Genomic DNA, 25,420 nt, shown 5'->3' with positions numbered 1-25,420 from the left:
CCAGGCTGGAGTGCAGTGGCATGTTCACGGCTACTGCGGCTTCAACCTGCTGGGCTCAGGTCATCCATCTGCCTCAGCTTTACAAGTAGCCGGAATTACAGGCACACGCCACCGTTCCCAGCTAATTTTTTGATTTATTGTAGAGATGAGGTTTCACCAATTGCCCAGGCTGGTTTCGAACCTGTGGGCTCAGGCAATTCTCTCACCTCGGCCTCCCAAAGTGCTGGGATTATAGGTATGAACCATCATGCCTGGCCAGTTTTTAAAATTTCATACCATTTTAACTAATTAGGGAAGACATAGAGAAAAGGAATCCACTTGAAGTATACATTTTTTACATAATCTCACACCAAATAGGACATTTTCTAAATTGATTATATCAGTAGTTAATATTAGATAGTATTCTGTACCAGAGTCTAATAAATTTTACAGAAAAAAATGTTTAGAGAAACATTTTAGGTAATACATTTTGTTCATTTGTCTATCCATTCATTCATCCAACCAAGTTAGTTTCATCAACAACCTGCCATGTACCAGTCACGGTGCCAGGCACTGGGGATATAGACATGAATACACATAATACCTGACCTCAAGGGACTTATAGCCTACTACTAAGTGGGAAATGGACATGTTAAAAAATAATTGTTATTGAGTGTTTTCTATAGAAATACATAAAGATAGGATATGGGACTGTGATGTATCAATGGCAGGATCAGTCCCCTCCACCTGGGTAGAGTATGTCAGGAAATCTTCATGGAGGAAGTGCCCCTTTAACTGAGTCTTGACAGATGAGTAGGTGTTTATCTAACATCTGGGAATGGGGGAGCAATGGGGAGAAAAGACACTCAGGGAGAGGGGACAGTATGAGCAGAGGCACAGAGGTGTAAGGGAGGATGGAACTTCGGGGGACCATCAGGTAGTTCAATATGGATACGGGGGTGAGAGAGATAGATTACGTATGACAGAAATACCAGTTGGTGGCAATTTATAGAGACTGTGCTCAGGAGTTTCCTATACTATGGGCTATGTAGGCGTTGAAGGATTTTAAGCAAGGTAATAATAATATGATCAGGTTTACATATTCCAGTGCTCCAGCAGTGATGACAAGGATGAATTAAAGGGCTGTCATACTGGAGGAAAGGAGACCAGTTTGATGTCTGCGAGAGTCTGCCCTGTTGTTGAGTAGGCTTGAGCCAAGGCTGTGGGAATGGAAAAAAGGAATGCTTGAGAGAGGTGTCAGGTAGCTGGAATCTACAGGATGTAGCCTCTGGCTGTCAAGGATGAGAGAATGGTGAAGAGAGGATGATGTCCCAAGGAGAGCAGATCCTTGAAGGGAAAGATGGTTTTAAACATGTAGAGTTGGAGATTCTCAAGAGTTTGGAGATCCCTCAAAAGGAGATACCCTCTCAGGGGCTCCAGTGAGGAGTTCTGGCCAAGAAATAAGGGTTTAGAGCCATCAGCATTTTGGTTATATGATTGGAAAAATGGCACTACATGAATTGCACCTGTGGAGATGTGAAGGGAAGAGATAAGACAACAGAAGACAGCACCTGGGAGACACCAGTATTTAGAGGGTGGCAAAGGAAGAGAAACCACCAAAGAAACACAGGAAAGGAGCCACCAGAGGTAGCAGGACAACGAGGAGAAAATGGTGTTGTGATACCAAAGGGAAGAGAGTTTTAAAGAGAAACAGTCAGATTCTGCAGAAGCAAAGAAGAAAGGGGAAGAATGAAGAAATTCATTGCATTTGGTGATAGAGCTCACTGATATGAAAAAAGAAGTTTTGGGGGTTTTTTTGCAATTCAGATTGGCAAGGAGTTAAAAGATTGATAACACCTAGTGCTGGTGATATGAGGAAAAGGGTGCTCTAGGAAACTGTTGGTGGGAGTATAATTGGGTATAGCTCTCTGTATTAAATTTTTTTAAATGTATATTCTTTTATCTTTTAGAAACAGGGTCTCACTATGTTGCCCAGGTTGGCCTCAAATTCCTGAGCTCAAGTGAGCCTCCTGCCTCAGCCTTCCAAGTAGCTAGGAATTTAGGCATGAGCCACTGTGCCATTCTAAGTGTACATATATTTTGTCCCTTCAATTAAATCTTTATGAAGTTTGGTGTTGCATGCCCTGTAGTCCCAGCTACTTAGGAGGCTGAAGCAGTAGGATCAGGAGGTCATGTCTGTGAATAGCCACTGTCCTCCAGCCTGGGCAGCATAGTAAGACCCTGTTTCTAAAAGACACTTGTCTCAAAATTTTTTAAAGAAACAACCTTTATAAATCATCCTAAGGAAATACCAGGATGAGTGTGCAAAAATAACTCAATAGGGATGTTCCATGCAGAGTTATGACAGAGGATAAAACTGAAAATAAATGGAATGACCATTAAAAGCACATTGGTGAAGTAATCCTGACAGCAGAATATTATGCAGCCATTCAAAAGAATGAAGGAGATTCATGTGACTGTGTGTATAGAAAATGTCTTCCGTAAGTCCAAAGAGATAGAAATAAGCAGGTTATCAATAGTGCATATTGTATAATTCAATTTCTGTAAATGAGTATTTACCTATGAATTGTTTTTTAAACTCAAGAGAATATAGGGTACAGAGTTAACAGAAACTGGGGGAGGAGAGGAATAAAACTGGAGGAATTTTCACTTTCTGTTTGTTGTTGGAGTTTTTATTCAACAACAATAGAGGACGTATTATTCAACTACAATAGGGATATTTCCACCGGAGGGGGAACAGAGGTCAGTGTTAACATTGGCCAGGAAACCTCCCAGGGTGGATGCTTGGCTACAGTGGGCTGGGGGAGGGGGTAGCATGGTACACTGTTTTCCCAGGGAGCTTATTCATCAAGGGAGAAGAGGAAAGTGAGAGAAGCTGCTGGTAAAGTAGCTTCCCAGGGGAAGGAGGAAGTTATTGACAAGGATGGAGAGGCTGAAACCTGTAGAGAGGCGAGGGGGCGATGGAAGTGGAGAGAAGTTGGGAATGTGTGGATGTGGGGGGGAACTGTAGGGCAGAGTCTCAGGAGAGATTGATGCTGATGAGGTCAAGGGCCCAGGGGAAGGAATTCATCTTGAACTAGAGAAGGGGACACCTTCTTCTTGATAAAAGGGATAAATCCTCTTTTCAAAGAATCTTAAATTCTGTCTTATGGGGAAATGAGATGATGTGCTTTTTTTCTTTTTTTGAGTTGGAGGCTTACTCTGACACCCAAGCTGGGGTGCAGTAACACCAACATGGCTCACCATATCCGCGACCTCCTAGGCTCAGGTGATCCTTCCACCTCAGCCTCCCAAGTAGCTTAGGCTATAGGCATGTGCCACCATGCCTGGCTAATTTTGTGTATTTTTTTTGTAGAGATGAGGTCTGGCTGTGTTGCCTAGGCTGGTCTCAAACTCCTGGTCTCGAGCAATCCTCTTGCCTCAGTCTCTCAAAGTGCTGGGATTATAGGCATGAGCCACTGCATCTGGCCTGTTTTTTTTTTAAATTAATTAATTTTGTTTTAGAGACAAGGACTCGCTCTGTCACCCTGGATGGAGTGCACAATCATAGCTCAAGGTAATCTCAAATTTCTGGGTTCAAGTGATCCTCCTACCTCAGCCTCCGAGTATCTAAGTATAAGCGCACACCACCACGCCCAGCCAATGTATAGTTTTTTAAAAAATAGAACTATAGTATGGATAGAAAAGGGAAACGTACTGTTAGGGGAAGCCATGCTAAGGGAGTTTAAAAGGGGGGCAACATACTGTAGCTCAATGTTTCAGAAAAAAAGCTGACCAAAGCTGGCCTTTGCTCTGTGTCTCAGCTGAAATATGCTGGGTCGTGTCATGACCAGCAAGGAAACCTCGTGGCTAAGATTTTGGGGGTGTCATTAGAATTTGGCTCACTTTAAAGCCTGGGGCACCCAAAGAGCTGAACTGCAGCGTGAACATACCCCCTGCCTAAGAACACGCCCTCTTTGCATCTTCAAAGGTTTGGAAGCACAATTGAAAGCTGGAGGCCTGAGATGGTTCCCGTGACCCACGACAATTTACAGAGTGCCTGGCGGTAGGTGACAGGTGGAGACTTCCCACTGCTGTGTCTGAGGGAAGCCTGGGAGAGTTTTTTCTCCATCCCCCTCTCCACCAGGAAGCTGCTGTCTAGAGTTTCTACCCTTGAACAGCCACAGAAACAGCTGCCTTTTGTTCACTGCCCTCCTGCTCTGGGAGGGGGCTTCCCTCAGCATTGCTGCCCCTGCCTCCCCAGGTGGGCCCTGAGCCTGCGGTGTCAGGGCAGCAGAAACGTCCTCAGTGCCCTGCGGAAGGCTGTGGAAGTGGACTTCAAGGACAAAGACAAACACCAGTCGCAGGGCATCTACCTCTTCACGGGGGGCATTCCTGACCAGGACACGGTAGGTAGGCCGCATCCTGGACGTCCATTATTCTTCGTGACTCTATCCATCTTCCTCCAGGTGGATGCTCCATGACTGTTTCTCCAGTGTGATCCTCTAAACCAGACTTCAATGTGCAGACTAGCACCTGGGGATGCTGTTAAAATGCAGACCCTGGCTGGGCTCGGTGTCTCAGCCTATAATTCCAGCCCTTTGAGAGGCCAAGGCACGTGGATTGTCTGAACCTGCTGGTTGGAGACCAGCCCGAGCAAATTGGCGAGACCTTGTCTCTACAATAAATTTTTAAAAAATTAGCCGGGCATGGTAACGTGCGCCTGTAGTTCTGGCTACTTGGAAGGCTGAGACGGAAAGATCGCAGGAGCCCAGCAGGTCAACTCTGGGGTGGCCATGAACGTGCCACTGCACTCCAGCCTGGACAACGGCATGAGACACCAACTCAAAAAAAAAAAAAGCAGATCCTGACCAGACATGGTGGCTCATGCCTATAATCCCAGCACTTTGGGAGAAACCTCACAAGGGTGGGTCGCTTGAGCCCAGGAGTTTGAGACCAGCCTGGGCAACATAGCGAGACCTCATTACCACAAAAAAATTTTTTAAATTAACTGAGCGTTGTGGTGTGTGCCTGTAGTCCCAGCTACTTGGGAGGTTAGAACAGAAGGATCCCCTGAACCCAGGAGGTCAGGCTATGGTGAGCCGGGATCATGCCACTGCACTCCAGGCCGAGTGACAGAGTGAGACCTTAACTCAAAAAAGAAAAAAAACAGTGCAGATCCTGGTGCAGCAATTCCAGGGTGGGACCTGAGAGTTTGCATTTCTAACAGGCTCCCAGGAAATGTCAGATGCTGCTGGTCTAAGACCACAGTTGGTTTAAACAGGCTCTTGGGTCCAGCTCCCCAGCTACACTCAATTAAGATGTTGAAATTGGGACCCAGGCTCACCTCTTTCTATCTCTGGTGCCAAGTACCAGGCACACAGTAGGCCCTCCAGAAAGATAATTAGGCTGGACAGACCAGAGTCCAGTCACTTCAAGGTCCTCAGCTGTGCCCCTTCCTGCCTTCTCTCCCCCCGCAGCCCATGCTCAGTGCCTACATGGCCGAGGCCTGTGGGGGCTGCGACCTCCAACTGCATGTGTGTCTCTTCTACGTGGGTGAGCCACAGATGGACACCACACCCCCTGCCTGCTATGCCAGTCGCACGGACACAGCCGCTGCCTACAGGGAGGTCACACGGGCTGCTGGTGGCCGCTTCCATTGGTTTGGAGACACAGGTGTGTGAGTGTTGCCAGGTCCCTTCACCTCTTTATGTCCAGACTGTTGTCTCAGCACCAATATCGCTCTCTTATGTCGTAGATGTATTCCAGAAAAGTGGCATTTTTAAAATGTAAACCTATTGTTTTTTGGAGATGGGTAGTAGTGATGGTTGCACAACAATGTGAATGTACTTAATACTACTGAATATATACTTTAAAATGATTAAAATAGGCTAAGATGGCTCATGCCTATAATCCCAACACTTTGGAAGGCCGAGGCAGGAGGAATGCTTGAGTCCAGGAGTTTGAGACTAGCTTAGACAACGTCTCTACAAAAGTTCGAAAAAATTAACCAGGTGTGATGGTGCACATCTGTGGCCCTAGCTACCCAGTAGACTGAGGCAGAAAGATCACCAGAGCCTAGGATAGGAGGTTGAGGCTCTGGTGAGCCATGATCATGCCACTGCACTCCAGCCTGGGCAACAGAGTGAGACCCTGACTCAAAACAAAACAAAACAAAAATGATTAAAATAGTAAATTTTATGTTATGTATATTCTACTACAATATTTTTAAAGTTTTTTTAAAAATAAAACTTTCGAAGTATTTTAAAATGACAGCCAGGAAGGTACCCTAAAGTTCTCTTAGATCAATGTTTCCCACTGGATAGTAAGTCCACAGCAGGTGACTGGAAAGATGGTTGTAAATGGTTCACGAAGCAACATTTTAAAAAAATTTGTGATAGTTACATGCTTATTCTAACATATATTAGAAAAATGCTGGCTTTCTATGGTCAGCACTGACATACATTTTTCTGTTTTAAATATACTTTAAAGTAGACAAAAAATGAATGACTTAAAAATATATATGTGAATAATGGTTCAGGTGGCATGCAGACAAGGCAGAAACCATGACAGTGAAACGAGCGTGATTGAAGCTGAGGCATACTGTTGCACTCCAGCATCCCTGACTCACAGATGAAAAAGTGACTCCCAGATGTGGTTACAAAGTTCATGTCTAGAACTGTGGGGTCCTGTTTCCCAGCTCTTTCTTTTATGAAAAGCACTGGGCAGCATGCTCTTTTAAGTTACCATTGGTGATTCTCACTAATAATAGCAAACACTTATAGAACAGCTATTATATGCCAGGCAGTTCTAAACAGTGTATGTACATAGGATGAGTATACCTTATCCAAAATGCTTGAGACCAAAAGTGATTCAGATTTCAGAGGAACATCTGCACCTAACCTACTTTTCTTATAGGTGAGCCCCAGACCCACTGTTGATGCCTATCCCCTTCACTACCTCAGCTCAAGTCACCTACACTTGTCCTTCATGCATCCAGATGTGGACACTTGCCAGGGTCACACCCCGTTCCGCATGTGCTTTGTTTCCAGGCATTTATGAGAGCGATGACATCAACACCATCAAATCCGAGATGGAAAAGGCTTTCAACTACTCCCAAAAGGTATGCCTCGGACATGGGCCAGGTGACTACACTGGTTTCTATATTCACCTCCTGGGGTTGCCATAGCAGGTTAACACATTGGGTGGTTATGACAATAGTAATTTATTCTCACACCCTTCCAGAGGCTAGAAGTCTGATATCAATGTGTCAGAAGGGTCGTGCTTCTTCTGAAGGCTCTGGGTAGAATAGAATTCTTCCCTGCCTGTTCCTAGATTTTCGTGGTGCCTGGTGTTTTTTGTTTGTTTTTAATTGCACTGGCTGCTCTTTTAAAATGGCAAGGAAGACTTTATTGAAGACTGTTCTAATAAAAGAGAGCAACTGAACTAAATTCCGGATCATAGCAAAGATAGTTGGGGATTCATAGCAGAGTCAGGAAATGGAAAATTACTACGATAACTTAATTAGCTCTCATGAGAAGGGGGATTGCTGCTAAAGAGAGACCAAGGACCTAGATATCAAGGATGGGAGATGAAGAACTTGCTTGGATATCAAGGATGGGGAGGTTGCACTAAACTGACTTAGTGATTCTTTGCCAGCACTGGGTTCAGTAGGCCTAGGTTGAGGTTCAGATGAGCATGACTCAAGTTCTGTCAAAGAAGGAGTCCTTGTCACTGGCATTCCTTGACTTACAGCAGCATAACTCCAGTCTGTGCCTCTGTCTTCCCTGTGTGTGTGTTTATATCTCTTCTCCTCTTACAAGGATAACAGTTATAAGTAAGGGTGCACCCTACTCTAGTATGACTTCATCCTAACTTACATCTTAGATCTGCAAAGACCCCATTTCCAAGTAAGATCACATTCATGGGTCCTGGGGGTTCCACGTTCTGCTAATTTTTTAAAATTCTACACCCTGCTATTAAAAAATATATTTTTTAATAGGCTTGGCCTGGTGGCTCTCACCTGTAATCCCAGCACTTTGGAAAGCTGAGGTGGGAGGGTGCTTGAGCCCAGGAGTTCAAGATCAACCTGGACAACATAGCAAGCCCTCATCTCTACAGAAATATTTAAAGATTAGCTGGGCACAATGGTACGTGCCTGTAGTCCCAGTTACTTAGGAGGTTGAGGGGAAGGATTGCCTGAGCCCAGGAAGTCAAGGCTGTGGTCAGCTGTAATAGTGCCATGGCACTCCAGCCTGGGTGACAGAGTGAGAGTGTGACTCCAAATAAATAAATAAAATGCTTTTTTTTTTTTTGAGTTGGAGTCTCACTCTGTCGCCCAGACTGGAGTGCAGTGGCATGCTCCCGGCCACCGCAGCCTCGACCTGCTGGGCTCCGGCGATCCTTCCGCCTCAGCCTTCCGAGTAGCCGGAATTACAGGCGCACGCTACCGTGCCTGGCTGATTTTTTGATTTATTGTAGAGATGAGGTCTCGCTGCCCAGGCGGGTCTCGAACCCGCGGGCTCAGGCAATCCACTCACCTCAGCCTCCCAAAGGCGCGGGATTACAGGCTGAGCCACCGAGCCCGGCAAATAAAATGCTTTTTGTGTGTGTGTGTGGAGACAGGCTCTCACAATGCTGTCCAGGCTGATCTCAAACTCCTGGCCTCAAGCAGGATTCCTCCCTCGGCCTTCCAAAGTGCTGAGATTATAGACATGAGCCATCATGCCTGGTCCCTTTAGTGCTTTTAAAGACCCTTTCTCCTCAGGTGCACATCAGCTTCATTTCCTCTTCTGATAAACTCATGCACAAGATATTAATAGGCAATAGTGGCTTAATCCACCCTTCCATAGGATGCTTATTTACATTTGAATGGTGTCTCTTAGTGCTCTGATTGAGACTAATGACTGGAGAACCAGTTGGGCAGTTGAGAAAATTGTAGGCAAAAGGAACCGAGTATTACACCACTATTGTGTCAGCATCTGGAGTGAGCCCTGGAACACACTGAGCTGGCCAGCCCATGTGGAGACCTCGTGCCTAGTGGTGGAAGGAGCACTGGCTTAGGAACCAAACTCTCCTGGGTTTGAATGGAAGCTTCCCTACACGCTAGTAGTGTGGTCTTGGACAAGAACCTTAAACTCACAGAGCTTTGGTTTCCTCATCTGTAAAATGGGGTTAATAAGACAGCACCTACCCTATCAGCTTAGTTGGCATGACGTGTTGGCATGAGGGTTCCCTTTAGCTAGCCCAGTACCTGGTGCATCCCTGGCTCTCCATCCCTGGTACTTATTGTTGTTGTTAGGATTGATCCACAGTACTCAGTCCAGGAGATGCCAGGGGCTCCAGTGGACACTGTCCTTCCTGGTGTGTGTGTGTGTGTGTGTGTGTGTGTGTGTGTGTGTGTGTGTGTGTGTGTGTCCATGTCTGTCTGTTCATCCACAGTGGCTGGAGTGCCACTAAACCTCCCAATGCCCATTGCAGTGTGCCTTACTCGTGGCCTCCCTGAAGAACCATTCGAGAAAAGAACTGGAAAATGCAGCCCTCTCAAAAGAAAAGCCAAAGATGCTTCAGCAAAGAAGCCAGCCCAAGAAACTCTGCTGTCCCAAGCCCACAGCCCCATCCATGGCCAGAATGGTTTGACTCTCCTTCCTAATAACACACAGAAGATTTTGTTTCCAGTTTGTCTCCTGGTCTTTCCTAGATCTTAAAGTGACTGGGCCCAGGTCCCTAGGCCCCAGGGGTGGGGGCAGAGTCTTCAGTGGTGAATGGACCATGGGTGCCTCTCACCCTATCCTTCAGGAAAAATAATTCCTCTGGGGAGCCTGCCTGTCAGCTCTGGGGGGCTCCTCTGGTCTCCCCACTCTACCTTTGGTTCTGCCTGCCTAGCCCAGCTCTGCTCTCTAAGCTGGTACTGAGGACCCCATGAAATTGGCACCCACCATTACATCTGATGGCTTATCCTGGAGGGGATCTCAGGGCAAAGGAATTTGGGTCTCTAAGGAGCCTGGGTCCCTAAGAGCCTGACAGGGGCCTGAGGGTGGGCCTGTGCCTACTAGGGGCTTATCCTCATTCACAGCCTGTCCTCAAATCTGTCCTGCATCAAGTTCCCACCCAGGCCAGGCACAGTGCTTATAACCCCAGTACTTTGGGAGGCCGAGACAGGAGGATCACTTCCATCCAGGAGTTCAAAAGACCAACCTAGGCAATAGAGCAAGACCTCGTCTCCACAAAAAATTTAAAAAATTAGCTGAGTGTGGTGGTGCACGCCTGTAGTCTCAGCTACTCAGGAAACTGAGGCAGGAGAATCACTTGAGCCCAGAAGTTGGAGCCTGCTGTGAGCTGTGATTGTGCCATGACCACAGCCTCAACTTCGTGGGCTCAGGCGATCCTTCCATCTCAGCCTCCTGGGCAACAGAGTGAGATCACAACTCAAAATAAAATGCCCACTCAACCTTAGCAGTCAGAAGGGGCCTCTGAGGGAATACCCAGACTCAACTGTGCTTATGAACAGAAGGGACAAGGAAACCTGTGAGCTCTTCAGCGTTTCACTGACTGACAGACCCTTGTGAACACAGCACATTTTCAAAATGAGGAAATCCATCCCAGACAGTACGTGACTTATTCCCAGGCAAAGAGTTCAGAGAACTCCACCAAGTTTCTGGAACCAGCCCAGGCATATCACCCTCTCCTGCCTTCCCAAATTCTGAGGTGAAGCCCTGGAATCTCAGGGTCTGCCTCTTGGGCCTTCAGTGGTTCCTGAGCTGATTCAGTGTGAGGAGGCTGAGGCCATGCCGTGGCCTCTAGCAGGTCCTCCTAAAGCCAGGTTGGGGGCTCCCTGGAGTGGCAACGTTCAGGCCTTCATCGCAGCAGATCACCCAGAGGCCTCCTTAGTTGGCATGGGACCCTGGTGACTTTGTTGAACAATCACCACACTCCAGTTGTGCTTGGTAATGAAGAAACTCCTCCCTCAAAACTGAGGTGCCCAATAGGGCACAGAAGTTACCTGAATAGTCATGCTGGAGGTCCAGACATCCCAGTCCAGTAGGAAGAGGGGCAGACAACTGGTGAAGAAAATTCTAGCAAGTCTTAGCACACTCTCTCGCTCTCTCACCACAACACACACACACACACACACACACACACACACACACACACACACACAAACACTTTTTCACCTCAAAACCCAGAGCCCCTCTGAATCTGCTGCAGGAGATGGGCCAAATCCATTCCCTTAGGCTCCTCTCTACAAAAATTCTTAATGAGGCCGGGCTTGGTGGCTCAGCCTGTAATCCCAGCACTTTGGGAGGCCGAGGTGAGTGGATTGCCTAAGCCTGCAGATTCGAGACCTGCCTGGGCAACTTGACGAGACCTCATCTCTATAATAAATCAAAAATTAGCCGGGCGTGGTAGCGCGCGCCTGTAGTTCCAGCTACTTGGAAGGCTGAGGCGGAAGGATCGCCGGAGCCCAGCAGGTCGAGGTTGCGGTGGCCGGGAGCGGCCATTGCACTCCAGTCTGGGTGACAGAGTGAGACTCCAACTCAAAAAAACAAAAAAATTCTTGATGGACAGATTGAGGTTGGGGTGACTGGGGTACTGCCCGCCACAGAGAACGGGCCTCTGATAGGAAAGACAACCTGTTTTCTAGAATGTTAAAGATGACCCTGACAGAGAGAAGAGCCCCACCTTGAAAGCTCTAAAATGGCGTCTACGCAGCGGCAGAACGGGCATCTCACCAGGTAAGGCTTGGCTGTCATCAGGCAGGGTGGAGGGACAGCAGTGGCATGGCTGATGCATGGATTAATAGTGATACTAGCTAAAATGATCAATAATCGAGAGTCTTGATCACGTGCCAGCCTATCTGCTAAGATTGTCCTATTTAAAGCCCATGACAACCAATCCTGTGCAACAGGTCCTCTACCACTCTCTCAGTTGCCCATTTTACTGATGAAGGAATTCAGGATCAGGAGGTAAGGGTAATGTGCCGCTAGTCACAATAGGCCATCATGATTCTTATGAAAGTACTCAGCTCATAGAGTCTTAGACCATGCATCTTATTTCTAATGTCAAAGATATGGCAGAGTGGCTCAGAGCAGAGTTCTGGAGTCAGCAAGACCAGAGTGGAATCGTTGCTGTACTTCTTTATACATACATATTTTAAAGATGTGGACATAATGCAGGTAAAGTTTGGGCCTCCATTTGGTCCTCACTTTGCCTGGTTTGAGATCAGATACCCTTATTGATGTCATGTCCACTTATGAGTCCAGTTTCAATGGGCAGCACGGTTGGTTCCATGTTTTTGCCATTGTGAATAGTGCTGTGATAAACATGTGTGGGCGGGTATCTCATTGCTGTGCTTCTTAGTAATGGAGTCCTACTTACCTGTAAACTTGGGTCTGTGAGGATGAAATGAGACAGGGAATGCAAAGCACTGAGCACCATGCCTGGGAAATATCTGGACTGGATAAATGGTAGCCGTAGCTATTACTGATCCAGGTGAGGCCAGAAGATCTGGAGTGGTGGCAAGAGGTGCCCCAAAGCCATCTCGAACTCCATTTCCTGGAATAGAGTATAGCTGAATGGGAGACGTCTCTAAGCCAGTTTGGACAGCTCTATCACGTGAGCCCACAAGACTGCTCCAGCCAACAAGCCAAATGTCCTCTAGCTGCAGCCCAGCCAGGGAAAGAAGGAGCAACAGAACGGAGGAGGAAGACCACGTCAAGGGAAGCAGAGACATCTCTCTCACTGTTCTACACAGAGATAGGGAATAATGTGGGTAAGTTGGAGACTATGTAGGTGTCCAGTTGTCCCAGGACATGAGCGTCAGTTCCTCTGGAGCAAGCCTGCCCTCTAACAACCCAGTTCTCCCAGCCCAGGGAAATTACATGCCAAATCTTAGCACTGGCTAGAGAGTGAGAAAAGTCAATATTGAAGCTGAGACTTCCCATGGTGCTTGGCCACTTTGGCTGCATCCACTAGGGACAGTTTCCTTAGCTCTGAGGCAGACTGGGAAAGAGGTGGAGATGATCCCCCTAGGCCAGCCTGATTGACTGCTGTGAAATGGTACAGATTCCAGGGACAATTCATTGCTAGGTGGGAGGTCCCAAGCATCCTTCCCCATCCACCCAGCAGCCCACCTCTTCTACCTCGCAGCAAATTGCACTTAAGGAATTTTACAACTGACTTAATTAACAAAAAATTTGACATAAGAAAGGGAGCAGAGGGTGGGTCATGGAGAGAGGTACACAGGGTGGCTGTCTTAGTCCACTTGTGTTGCTATAAAGGAATATCTGAGACTGGACAATTTCTTTTAAAAAAAAGAGATTTATAATTGGTTTATAATTCTGTTGGCTTGAGGGCTCAAGATTGGACATTTCTGAGGGGGGGTCTCAAGCTGTTCCACTCGTGGTGGAAAGCAAAGGGAAGCCAGTGTATGCAGAGATCACATGGCAAGAGAGGAAGCAAGACAGCCAGCCTCTTTTAACAACCAACTCTTGAGGGAATTAAGAGTGAGAACTCACTCACCTTCCCACTCCCTAGGGAGGGCATTAATCTATTCTGCCCCATGACCCCAGCAGCTCCTATTGAGTCCCACCTCCAACATTAGGGATCAAGTTTCAACAGGAGGTTTAGAGGGCTCAGATATCCAAAGTATAGCAGTGAACGTGCTCTATTTGTCCTAGGCTCAGTGTACAAGAAGTACCCTCAAGGAAGGAGTGTAAGAAGCACTAGCTCTTCTATTGACTTACCCAGAAAGGATACAGTTTGCTCCAGCCAAGAGGTATTAAGTTATCTGTACCAGCACCTGCTCCTTAGGCAACACAATAACTCCTTCTATCAGCCATTACTTCTAGGAGGGTGGGCATACTTGAAAAAGAGGATAAGCCCTCTAAGAATGACTGCTTCCTGTGGCAGATGGAATAAGGGTTAAGTAGACCTAAAATTAAAATCTGGGTCTGCCACTTCCTAGTTGAGTGATCTTGGACAAGTCACTTAGCTACACTCAATGTCTTTGTTTGTAAAATGAAGACAAGTGTACCTATCTAATAACATTGATGTGAGGACTAGTTAAAGTGCATTTTGTGTAAAGTACTTAGTGGTGTCAGATCCTTTTGATTGCAAGCAACAGAAATCCCCTTTCTTGTTCATATCCGGAAAATAGAACATCTTTCTTCCCACAACCATTCAATAAAAACCAAGTCTGGTCCCGCTTGGGCCATACTCTAACTGCTTTGAACCTGTGGGTTCTTGTAACTCTCATTGTGACAAGGAGACAGATTACTTTAATTGGTTTAGAGTCTAAACTTTGAACCAATCAGGGCTTTCCACCCACATTTTGTGGAGAAGGCTTGAAATGGGTGTTGGGGAAGCAACAATGTCCACTAGACTAGGAACTGAGAGGTGCTCAGATTTTGTTCCCTGCCCTCCATATTTCTCGTGCATAACTCTCCCCACCCCACCAGAGCCAGGGATGGAATCTGCATGTGAAGGATGTCCAGTGAGGATCTAGGAACCCTATATTTCAGCATGAGACAAATTTCAATCATGAGGTTTCAATAGATGACTCAGACAATTCAATTAAGCTGAATTACCCAGGATAATTGTTCTTTCCTTTATTCTAAAGTGGATAGCAAATTATGGGCTGAAAAAGCTGAAGCTGGAGATCTCCAGATGCATCAGTCCCAACTGCACTCATCAAAAGTCAGGACAGAGTTCAGCATCAACCAAATACTGCAGTGTCCTACCCAGCATCGAGATCCATGTAAGTTATGTTTTTGTCTCCCTTTTTTGAGACAGTATCTTGCTCTGTCGCCCAGATTGGAGTGCAGTGGTGCAGTCATAGCTCACTGCAGCCTCAAACTCCTGGACTCGAGTGATCCTCCTACCTCAGTCTCCTGAGTAGCCAGAACTAGAGGTGTGTGCCACCACACAGCTAGTTTTTAAAAATGTTTTGTAGATGGCCAGGCACAGTGACTCACGCCTGTAATCCCAGCACTTTGAGAGGCCTAGGCAGGAGGATCGCTTGAGTCTAGAAGTTTAAGACCAGCCTAGGCAACATAACAAAACCTCTTCTCTACAAAAGAATCAAAAAATTAGCCAGGTATAGTAGTGTGCACCTGTAGTCCTAACTACTTGGGAGGCTGAGACGGAAGGATTGACTGAGACCAGGAGATCATGGCAGCGGTGAGTCGTGATTGTGCCACTGCACTACAGTCTGGGCAATAGAGTAAGACCCAACTGAAAAAAAAATGTAGTTTGCTATGTTGTCCAGGCTGATCTCAAATTCCTGGCTTTAAGGAATCTTCTGGCCTTAGCCTTCCAAAGTGCTGGGATTATAAGCATGAGCCACTATGCCCACAGTTTTTGGGTGTTTTTTGTTTTGTTTTGTTTTTTTGGAGTTGGAGTCTCACTCTGTCACCCAGACTGGAGTGTAGTGGCTGCTCCCGGCCACCACAGCCTCGACCTGCTGGGCTCCGGCGATCCTTCCGCCTCAGCCTTCCAGGTAGCCAGAACTACAGGCGCTCTACCACGCCCGGCTGATTTTTGATTTGTTGTAGAGATGAGGGCTCACCAACTGGCCCGGGCGGGTCTTGAACCCGCGGGCTCAGGCAATCCACTCACCTCAGCCTCCCAAAGCGCGGGATTATAGTCTGAGCCACCGAGCCTGGCTAATTTTTGGTTTTTTTTGGTTCTCCCCCAAATCTTGCCTCTCCTCAGCCACAAATGGCAGAGAGCAGGGTATGGTGTCATGGTTTCTATTCCTGCTTGTAGGAATCCTGCTTTCCCAAAGTGGGACTTCCATTGGCAAATAGGAGAGGCAGAACCCTGGTGGAAGAAAATTCAACCCCCCAGAGGGCATGTGATCACACTCCAGCGTTAAACAAGCTCATTGGAGAGCGAATTAGAACAAATGCTAAGAACACAGGGCAGTAATTCACCCGTAAGAACTCTGTACCCTAATACTAATGATGGTTCTGTTAGGATGACGCAAACGGGGGTTATGACAGCAGGTGAGGGGGTTCTCTTCTCTATTTTCTAATGTAGAGGTAAATTTTTCTTTCATTGCTTTGACACTGAAACAAGCAAATTTAATACAAAATGAAAATCTAATCATTTCTCTCCTTGCCCTTTTGTAAGGGAAACTAAAAATAGCCACAAAATTCAAAATTATCCACTGGAGGAACTTATGGTCGTTCTAGCATTCTGTGCCCTCTCCATCCAAAGTCATCTTTCAGTTTGAAATTTATGAACCTCCCACCCTACCGTTAAGGGTTTTCTATTTTAAAATTTAGAGATATTATGGTTTTGATTACTCCAGTGGCTGCATTTGCCACAAAACCATCATCCTAATTTCTCTCCTCTTTTGTAGAACCATAAATTTACTAGTTTTATAAAAGAAAAAAGGGCTTTTAAACAAACAAATATATATGCTTAACAGATATTTTAGGAATTGATAACCAACCACAATAGGATAAACTGTTTTAGGAGGTGATGGAATATGAAGAAATGACTGATGGGGCAGGTGTTTGCCTGCATTCACTTTGTTCCAGGGAGTGGTGAGACACATTTGGTGGACGCCCAGGGAAATGGACATGTACATCACATGCCTGGAGAAGGTGATGAGGCGCTATGTCCAGAGGCTTCAGTGGCTGTTGTCCGGTGAGCCTGCCCACCATCCTGGAGGGGAAGTGGGAAGTCAGCCCCAGAGACCCCAGGGTCAGTCCTTCTGAAGCAAGGCCCTCACAAGCTGTCAGCTCAGAGGATCAGGCCAGGAGCATCATTCAAGTACAGCCTAACAACTGGGCTCGAAGGTCAGGGAAGTGGCTGGACAATAGGGAGGTGGAACATGGGCTAAAGAGCCCCAGGGGGAAACTCACATCCGTCCAGGCCTGCTCTGCAAGACTGCCTTCCTGTCTTGTTTGATGCATGTGAGGAGGGGCTCACCCTCAGGGGGCTCACTTTAGTATTGACTGGGCCCATGGGAGTGGAGATGGGAGGCATCCTGACTGAGCAGAAACCCTCTGTTCTTCTTTACGAAGAGTACCAAGGACCCTCCAGGAGAGGCAAATGGGCAGGGCTGGCTGAGGAGAGCCAGGCTCACGTCCCAGAGGCAGGTGGCTGGGTATTGAGAGATGGACTGAAACATCCAAGAGGCCAGGGCAGGAAGCTAGAGCCGGACAGGATTTAGACTTTGAAGCCTGGAGGGTTCCTGGGACAACAGGAGAAAGGAGGAAAGGGATCCTATATAGTGATCAGCAGGTGGCCTCGTGTGGGCCACTCAGGGTCCTGTGTGAATTCATTAGGTCCAATCCTCTGCCGTAGGACCTGGTGTAGTCCGATCAGGGATATAACAATGACTGCTGCTTTCCAAAGCCTCTGGGGGTGCTGCAAGCTCCAGGTGTGGTTGTCAGGTCAGAGGCTGAAGTGGGGCAAAGAGGGAGTGAGTCTCCTCGTTCCCAGTTCACACTCCCCACGGGGAAGGGAGTGAAGACCAGCGACTCTGTTACTTCTTTTGTAGCATGAATCTTCTCACCTCACACACTGGCACACACCCATACACTGTCTGATACTTTAAAACAATACTGGGACACGATTTATTCCAGTCACTTAATTTTAGAGATGAGGAAACTCAAGCCCAGGAGGTTATAACCACTTATGCAAGTCATCACAGACACAGCCAGAGCTGAACCTTGATCTCCTGAAGCCCAAACCACTTGACTCCTCTCACAGTACCAGAAGGGTTGTCTCTCAGTGGGGTGACATCACATCAACCATCAGGCAGGGAACAGGTGTTGTAAGACTTTGCACTTGATAGATACACTGAAGAAAACCATCCAGGAGGCAGGACCCCTTATTCCTTTCCTGCCTCTGCCCCCACGTACTTGGAACAGGAAGCCGCCGACTGTTTGGCACCGTTTTAGAGAGCAAAGTATGCATCCTACTGGACACATCAGGGTCCATGGGCCCCTATCTGCAGCAGGTGAAGACAGAGCTGGTTCTGCTGATTTGGGAACAGCTGCGGAAGCACTGTGACAGGTAAGAGGCAGAGTGGGCACCAGGAAAATCCAAGGAGCAGTTCCTGGGGTGTCCCTGGCCAAGCACATTTCCTCCTCACAGTCAGCAGGCCTAGAGGCTTCTGAGATGCTCTTCTGAATAGCTCTTGAGCACGAAGGAACACAGTATTCTGCTGTGCCACAGAAGGAAAGCCATTTTTAGAATTCTACCTCAGGCCTAGGGACAATTGCGAGCACAGCAGAGAAACCATCATGTGGCCTTGAAGTGTGGCTTTCAGCTGAATTTGATTTTTATGTGGGAAAAACTGTTTGTTTTCTCTATCCAGAAAGGTTGACACTAAGAGGACAGCAAGGAACTCTGGTTCTAGGCTAAGACTCATTCTCGCCTTAATCAAAGTAAACATTTATCGAGCACTTTCTGGGTGCCAAGTGCTTTATGTGGATAATTTCATCAATCCTCACAATGAGCCTATGAGGTATTGCTATTATTATCCCTTGTGTTCAAAAAAGGAAGCTAGGACTTAGAGAGGGTAAGTCATTTGCCCAGGATCCCATAGCCAGTCAGTGGCTGAGCTAGGATTTAAATCTATTTCTGACTGCATCCTGAATTGTCAGCATGTGCCCTTTCATTCTCAGCGGCCCACAGCCCTTTCCCTGAGGGGCCATGCGGCTCATTGTAGGGGTCTTCAGTGATACGCATCAGCGGTCCTCACAAAGGTGACTTCACCTGAATTCAGTACAGACTGGCCTGGTCTAACCAATCTCTTTCCCCACTCTCTGCCCCCTACCTCCTCCTTCCTACCCAGTTTTAACCTGCTCAGCTTTGCAGAGGGCCTTCTGCCATGGCGGGACACTCTGGTGGAGACCACAGATACAGCATGTCATGAGGCTATGCAATGGGTGACCCACCTGCAGGCTCAGGGGAGCACCTCGGTCTTGCAGGCATTGCGGGCAAGTTCCACCTCTGCGCCTGACCCTGGGGCAAAACAAACACTATCATCCCCTGTGCTGATATTGCATGATGCTTTCAGATTTCTAAAAGACATTTCAGAATTTACTAAGTGTTACTTCATTTCATCTTCCCAACAACCCAGTAAGAAAGGGATTCTCAATGTTCTCACTTTCTAGATGAAGGCACAGAGGCTCAGAGAAGTTAAGTGACTTGCTTGGGTTTAACCAGCTAGGAAGTGGGCCATGCTCTTCCTCCTAAACCTCAGCAGCTTCCTTGGTCTGTTTTGGGCCAAAAGGGGTGACTCCAGTCTTACTGGAGAAATCAGCAGCAACCAGTCAGATACATTTTCCTAGGGAACAACAGGTTTTTGCCCTTCTGAGTGAGCCTGACAACTCTCCTGTGCTTTTTCAGAAAGCTTTCAGTTTTCACAATCTGGAAGGATTGTACCTCCTGACCGACGGGAAGCCAGACACAAGCTGCAGCCTTGTTCTAAATGAGGTCCAAAGACTCAGGGAGAAAAGAGATGTGAAAGTGCATGCCATTTCCTTGAACGGCTCAGACAGGTGGGCAAGAAAGAGTCGGTCCTGAGTTTCATTCTTTTCCCATGACCATGCATCTAAGGGGAAGTCTGAGCTCCTTCCTTAATCCGGGGACTCAGACACTGGTCCCTCCTGGGCCCTAGTCCTATATGTCAGAAACTGGGAGGAGCACTGTTTTCCTAGAGACTGGGCAGGTATTACACCAGAGAGTAAAGCCCCTCTCTACATCCTGAAGGGCTGTCATCTGACATTCTCCAGCCTGGATATGCATTTGCACTGATTGACACAGTCATGTCATATTCTCCCTCCTGATCTTTCTTGGGAACATGTTTGTGAATATTTAGGGGGAAAAACTAGAGAGGAAAACAAAACAGATGAATGTAGCATTGTTATGTTTATTTAAAATTTAATTTAATTTGATTTTTTTGCCTTGAAGTCTCACTTGGTCACCCAGGCTGGAGTGCAGTGGCATGCTCACAGCCACTGCAGCGTTGACCTGCTGGGTTCAGGCAATCCTTCCACCTCAGCCTTCAAAGTAGCTGAAACTACAAGCCTGCGCCACCATGCCCAGCTAATTTTTAAAAAAATTTATTTATTGTAGAGATGAGGTCTCACCATGTTGCCTAGACTGGTCTCGAACCCCTGAACTCAGGCAATCCTTTCACCTCGGCCTCCCAAAGTGTTGGGATTATAGGTGTAAGCCACCGCACCTGGCCACTATATTTGCTTTTATAAACAGTCACTATAGAAGAACATATGTTATGGCCAGGCTTGGTGGCTCGTACCTGTAATCCCAGCACTTTGGGGGACCAAGGCAAGAGGATAGCTTGAGTTCAGGAGTTCAAGACCAGCCTGGGCAACATATCAAGAATCCTGTCTCTACAAAAAAAAAAGAAGAACATACATTAGACAAGAGAGACTCAGCTCCTTCAGAAAAAAATCTATTATTAGCAAAATGGGTTACACAGGGACATATTTCTTCCCAAACCATAAGCTCTGCAAATGTCATACTTGTGTCCCTTACAAGGCTGACACATAGTAGGCACTACATAGAAGTCCAGTAAAAGAATGGGGATTGGAGTGTGCTGGCCGTGCACTTAGAGGGAGTCCAGGCTACATGGAAATATGGGTAATCCCCTTCACTCAACCAGCAGCAGGGACAGCAGCTGGTCGTGAACTGGCTTGGAAAGTGTACTTGTTGATGGTGGTCTTGGTGGCGTAAACCATGGCCCATTGCCAGGCCAGTTTCTCTCAGGCCCCACAGACTTCATGGGCCTAGGAACCTACCTAGTTTCCCAACAAGAGGAGGTCCTGGGGAACCTGCCTGGCAGTCAGCCTCTCCCAGCCCTCTGTTCCTCTCCCCAGAACAGCGGTTGAGTTCCTGAGAAAGCTGGCTTCCTTCACTGGAGGGCGCTATCACTGCCCCGTTGGTGAGGATGTGCTCTTCAAAATCTGCGGCCCGCTGACCAGAGGCTTCATCAAGGAATGGGTAGGTTGCAGAGATACTGAGCCTAAGGTCTGTCGAAGCGGTTAAATAAAAGGTCAACAGGTGTGGGGTTTTGCTTCTGACTAGAAAGATCTCTGCTTCTCTGGTAAGACAAAGTATTGACTAAAACCTGCTGCTGTCCTTTAAGGCCAAGTCTCCTCTTGTTAGGAAACAAGCATATTTGGGGGTGTTCTTTAATAATGGTCAGACCAGTTTGCATTGTTGAGTACTTACTATGTGAAGGTAGCATGCCTTATCTGGATTTCCTCTTTGAATTTTCCTGACCATTATTATTATTATTGACAGGGTTTTACTCTGTTGCCCAGGCTGGAGTGCAGTGGCATGAGCATGACTCCCTGCAACCTCAAACTCAACCGATCCTCCTGCCTCAGCCTCCCGAATAACTGGGCTATAGGCATGTGCCACCATGCCCAGCTTATTTTTATTTTTATTTTTGCATTTTTTGTAGTGACGAAGGCTTGCTATGTTGCGCAGGTTGGTCTCAAACTCCTGGCCTCAAGTGATCCTCCCACCTCAGCCTCCCAAAGTGCTGGGATTACAGGCAGGAGCCGCTGCACCCATCCCCTGTTGACCATTATTATTCCCGTTTAAAAGATGAACAAACAGTGTCCTTGAGGTTAGAAATACACCTAAAGTCAGAGGTAGTGGTAAAACCAGAGCCCAAGACACCCATGGTCTTAACCTCTGTGCTTTCATTCTTGCACATTTCTGTCTTCCTGTGTTCAATTCATTGAAACACAAGTTCAAATTATCCGTTAAGCAACAAATCTAGTCAAGTCCTAAGTTATCTATTAAGTAATAAATCTAGTAAAGTCATAGATTCCAATGATCTTCTTCCAGTTTGGTAGAAAAATTCTGTACATATTTATACCTTTTAGAAATGCAATGTTATGGCCAGGCATCGTGGCTCATGCCTGTAATTCTAGCACTTCAGAAGGCTAAGGCGGGAAGATCATTTGAGCCCAGGAGTTTGAGACCAGCCTGGGCAACATAGAGGGACCTCAGCTTTACAAAGAAAAATGTAAAAATTAGCCAGGTGTGGTGGCACGCACCTGTCGTCTTAGCTACTAGGGAGGCTGAGGCAGGATGATTTTTTGATCCCAGAAGTTCAAGGTTACCATGAGCTATGATTATTCCATTGCACTCCAGCCTAGGCAGCAGAGCAAGATCCTGTTTCTACAAACAAACCAACATTAAAAAAAGAAAAGAAAGAAAGAAAAAGAGAAGTGCTATGTTGTCAATGATTTCTAGGCAACAAATTATCAAGTAAGACAACCAATCAGAATTCCAGATTTCTTTTTGGAGGCTAAAGGTTACTTTCACAAGGTATGGCATAAGTTTTGAGTCTGGATGACCTTATATAACTCCTTTATTCAAGTAGCTCTTCTAGTGATAAATATTATACATAATAGAGAGCAGAACAAGTTGGTACAAGTAATTAATATCCTCCACAAGTGTCCTTAATACACAGGAAAACACCTGACAATATATTGAAGGTTTTCAGTTTAATACCTTATCAAGTTGGATTCTTTGAATAGTTTTTGCATGCAGAATGGGATTGCTCTGCTACTACTGCCTGGAGAGAAAGGACAACTTCAGCTGGCTAGGCTCTGGAATTTCATCAGTTAACATTTAAAAAAAAAGTATGCCAGTGAATCTCTATTTCACTAGAAAAAATAAAAGACTGAATAGATTTTACTGGATAGCAGTGAGACATGAAGCATATACCATTTCTGTTCTACTGGGTCCAGAGAGGTGCCAACTTCACTCAGGTTCAGAGACCATCTTGCTTTGCCACCGTCTTCTCCCTACACCGACACTCAAACATCTTATTTCAAAGTGTCCCATTTGCAGAATGACTGCCTTGATGGGTGGTGAGCTTCCCATCTCTGGAGATATGCAAGCTGAAGCCCCCCAGATTTCTGTTCTGGGTGGGAGGCTGCACTTAATTCAGCTCTAAAGTTCTGAGATTTTGCATTTTGGGGTCCCATTCAGTTATTTAGTGGACTAAACTTCACATTCATTTCCGCTTTTCAAGGATGCCCCGTTGCCACCGTTTGAAGGAGACGATTTAATACAGCTAGCTCAGGAGATCACCAAGGCCAGAGGCTTCCTCTGGCAGGCCCAGTCCTTCAGGTATGCCCTTCAAGCAGCTGCTCCCACTTGCCTCGCAGCTGAAGCCCACCCAGACCCTGGGCCCCATCATGAAGGGCCCTCCCCAGTTATGACACCCTTTCTCCGATAGTTCCTGCCCTGCTTCTCCCTGCCAGGCCCAGAAATCTGGGCACCAGGGAGACCATCTTCTCATCTCCTGCCCAGCAGATGCCAACTCCAGAAGAAAAACAATGTGGAACCAAAGGTCGCTGTTTTAGAGAAGTGTTCTCAGGTAAGGGCAAGGAGTGGACTCCTCATCTTTTGAGAGTCCACTAAGGGCCAGGGGGCATGCTTTATTTTGTGGACAGTAGTAACTGCAGAGACAGAGAAGAAATAGTGATTTATCTAAACAGAAAGGCCATCCTGCAAAGGACCACCCACTGAGCACAGCTTGACCCTGAGGGCAGGATGACTTGGAAGGCCATGACCTGCAAGAAACACAATTCCAGGCAACGGGACTCTCTGGAAGCTAAGGAAGGACAGGCTCTGTTCTTTGTGTGGGGCCTCATCTCAGGTCTACCCTAACTTTCCCGCCCTGTCCCGCCACATGCCCTACACTCCAGCCATGATATTGTCACTCTCTGGGAAGCCCTGCATTGAGCCCCTGGCCAAGAAGGTGCTTCTTGCTGTTCTCTGTCTGGTGACTCTTGCTCATCCAAGGCACAGCTCAAATGACATCAGCTCCTCTGCAAAGATGTCCCTGAGATTCATCTAGAGCAAGGAGCCTCCAGGCAGAGCTGGGAGCCTCCTTCCTCTAGTAGCATCCTGACCAACTGTACCTCTATTGCACTCAACACTCGATAGCGTAATTCCTTGCTCACTGATCTGACTCTTCTTGACTGTGAGCTCCCTCAGGATGAGACTGGTGTCCTAGCCATCCGTGGGTCCCCAGAACTTCCCACGTGGCAGACACGTGGCAAACAGTGTGCTTCCAGCTGACTTGCGGGAGCCCAACTCTGCGAATCAATCAGATGGGTTGTTTCTACCCTGGTCTTTCCACAAAGACCAATGCAGTTTCACTGTCAGCCTCTCCTGGGAGCAGAAAAAACAACTGAGCCTCCCCGTCATTCCTACCTTACACAACCAAACTGAACTGAAGGTTGCTCTGGGGCCAGTCCAGAGCAAATGCTCTACTCAAGCATGTGAAATCAGGCTGGGTCTTCCAGGTCCAGCCCCACTGTATACATAGGAAACGAATGGGTCATGCATTATGTCATCTGGGGTCATTTTCTAAAATTAAAAAAATGCTTTTATTTCATTAATAGGATCAAAATGACTGGTGATCATTGGTGTGTGTGTGTGTGTGTGTGTGTGTGTGTGCGCGTGCGCGCGCACGCTGTGTCTTTTTGGTGAGATAAGACTTTATTAAAAGATTCATATTCAGATTCATATTTATTGGGATGCCAAAAAAATATATACACATTTTAAGTATGACGTTCGCTCAAAAGATGGTGTTAATCAAATGAATGCTAGTGTCACCATGTGACAGGCAGGACAGTCAAAGAAAATGGTAAAGCACAGTTGAGTGAGTGCCATACTACACATTGCTAGCTTAATTCAATTCAACTTTGAAAAGTAATACATAGCTGAGGCGGAAGGATCGCTGGAGCCCAGCAGGTCGAGGCTGCAGTGGCCGGGAGCAGCCACTGCACTCCAGTCTGGACGACAGAGTGAGACTCCAACTCAAAAAAAAAAAAAAAAAAGAAAGAAAGAAAAGTAATACATAGATAACATCTCTTAAAATGAGTATACATTTTTTGGCACCCCATATATAAAGAACTTCAAATCAATAAGAAAAAGATAAACATTCTAGTTTTTAAAAAATAAACAAAAGACTCAAGCACAAATGGACAACAGGTACGTGAAAAGGTGCTACACCACAAATTAAAACTGCGGTGAGTACCACTATATGCTCACTAGGATAGCTACAAATAAAAAAGACTGACAATATCAAAATATGGAGTAATTCAAACACTCATATACTGCTAGGATAGGGGCAGGAGTGGAGAAGTGTAAATTGATTTGACCACTTTGGAAAATGATTTGGCACTTTCTACTAAAGTAAAACTTATGCCTACTTTAAGATCCAACAAGCCTGGGCAACTTGGTGAGACTCCATCTCTACAATAAATCAAAAAACTATCCAGGCGTGGTGGCATATGCCTGTAGTTCCAGCTACTTGGAAGACTGAGGTGGAAGGATCACCTGAATCCAGCAGGTTGAGGCTGCAGTGGCTGAGAGTGTGCCACTGCCCTCCAGCCAGGGTGACACTGTGAGA

General features: G+C 46.7%; 1 protein-coding gene across 1 annotated transcript in view; it reads left to right on the top strand.

The window, feature by feature from the left end:
• The window catches only part of VWA3A (von Willebrand factor A domain containing 3A), a 57,984-nt gene extending 33,574 nt beyond the window's left edge, over positions 1-24,410 (top strand). The window contains exons 18-34 of the mRNA XM_008061771.2: positions 3,971-4,045; positions 4,244-4,388; positions 5,460-5,655; positions 7,032-7,102; positions 9,460-9,612; positions 11,624-11,714; positions 12,641-12,751; positions 13,659-13,756; positions 14,600-14,737; positions 16,527-16,635; positions 17,868-18,012; positions 18,797-18,941; positions 19,354-19,505; positions 20,847-20,970; positions 23,027-23,124; positions 23,311-23,374; positions 23,496-24,410. Coding sequence (XP_008059962.1) covers positions 3,971-4,045; positions 4,244-4,388; positions 5,460-5,655; positions 7,032-7,102; positions 9,460-9,612; positions 11,624-11,714; positions 12,641-12,751; positions 13,659-13,756; positions 14,600-14,737; positions 16,527-16,635; positions 17,868-18,012; positions 18,797-18,941; positions 19,354-19,505; positions 20,847-20,970; positions 23,027-23,124; positions 23,311-23,374; positions 23,496-23,537 — 1,957 coding nt within the window. The 3' untranslated portion in view covers positions 23,538-24,410. The remainder of the gene's footprint in view (positions 1-3,970; positions 4,046-4,243; positions 4,389-5,459; positions 5,656-7,031; positions 7,103-9,459; positions 9,613-11,623; positions 11,715-12,640; positions 12,752-13,658; positions 13,757-14,599; positions 14,738-16,526; positions 16,636-17,867; positions 18,013-18,796; positions 18,942-19,353; positions 19,506-20,846; positions 20,971-23,026; positions 23,125-23,310; positions 23,375-23,495) is intronic.
• Positions 24,411-25,420: the final 1,010 nt, after the last annotated feature.

This window comes from Carlito syrichta, unplaced genomic scaffold, assembly GCF_000164805.1.
Source record: "Carlito syrichta isolate Samal-C Ts95f unplaced genomic scaffold, Tarsius_syrichta-2.0.1 Scaffold305573, whole genome shotgun sequence".
In the NCBI taxonomy this organism is placed as follows: Eukaryota; Metazoa; Chordata; class Mammalia; order Primates; family Tarsiidae; genus Carlito; species Carlito syrichta.
The sequence above is the reverse complement of the archived record's forward strand: the minus strand, read 5'-3'. Positions and strand labels throughout refer to the sequence as shown.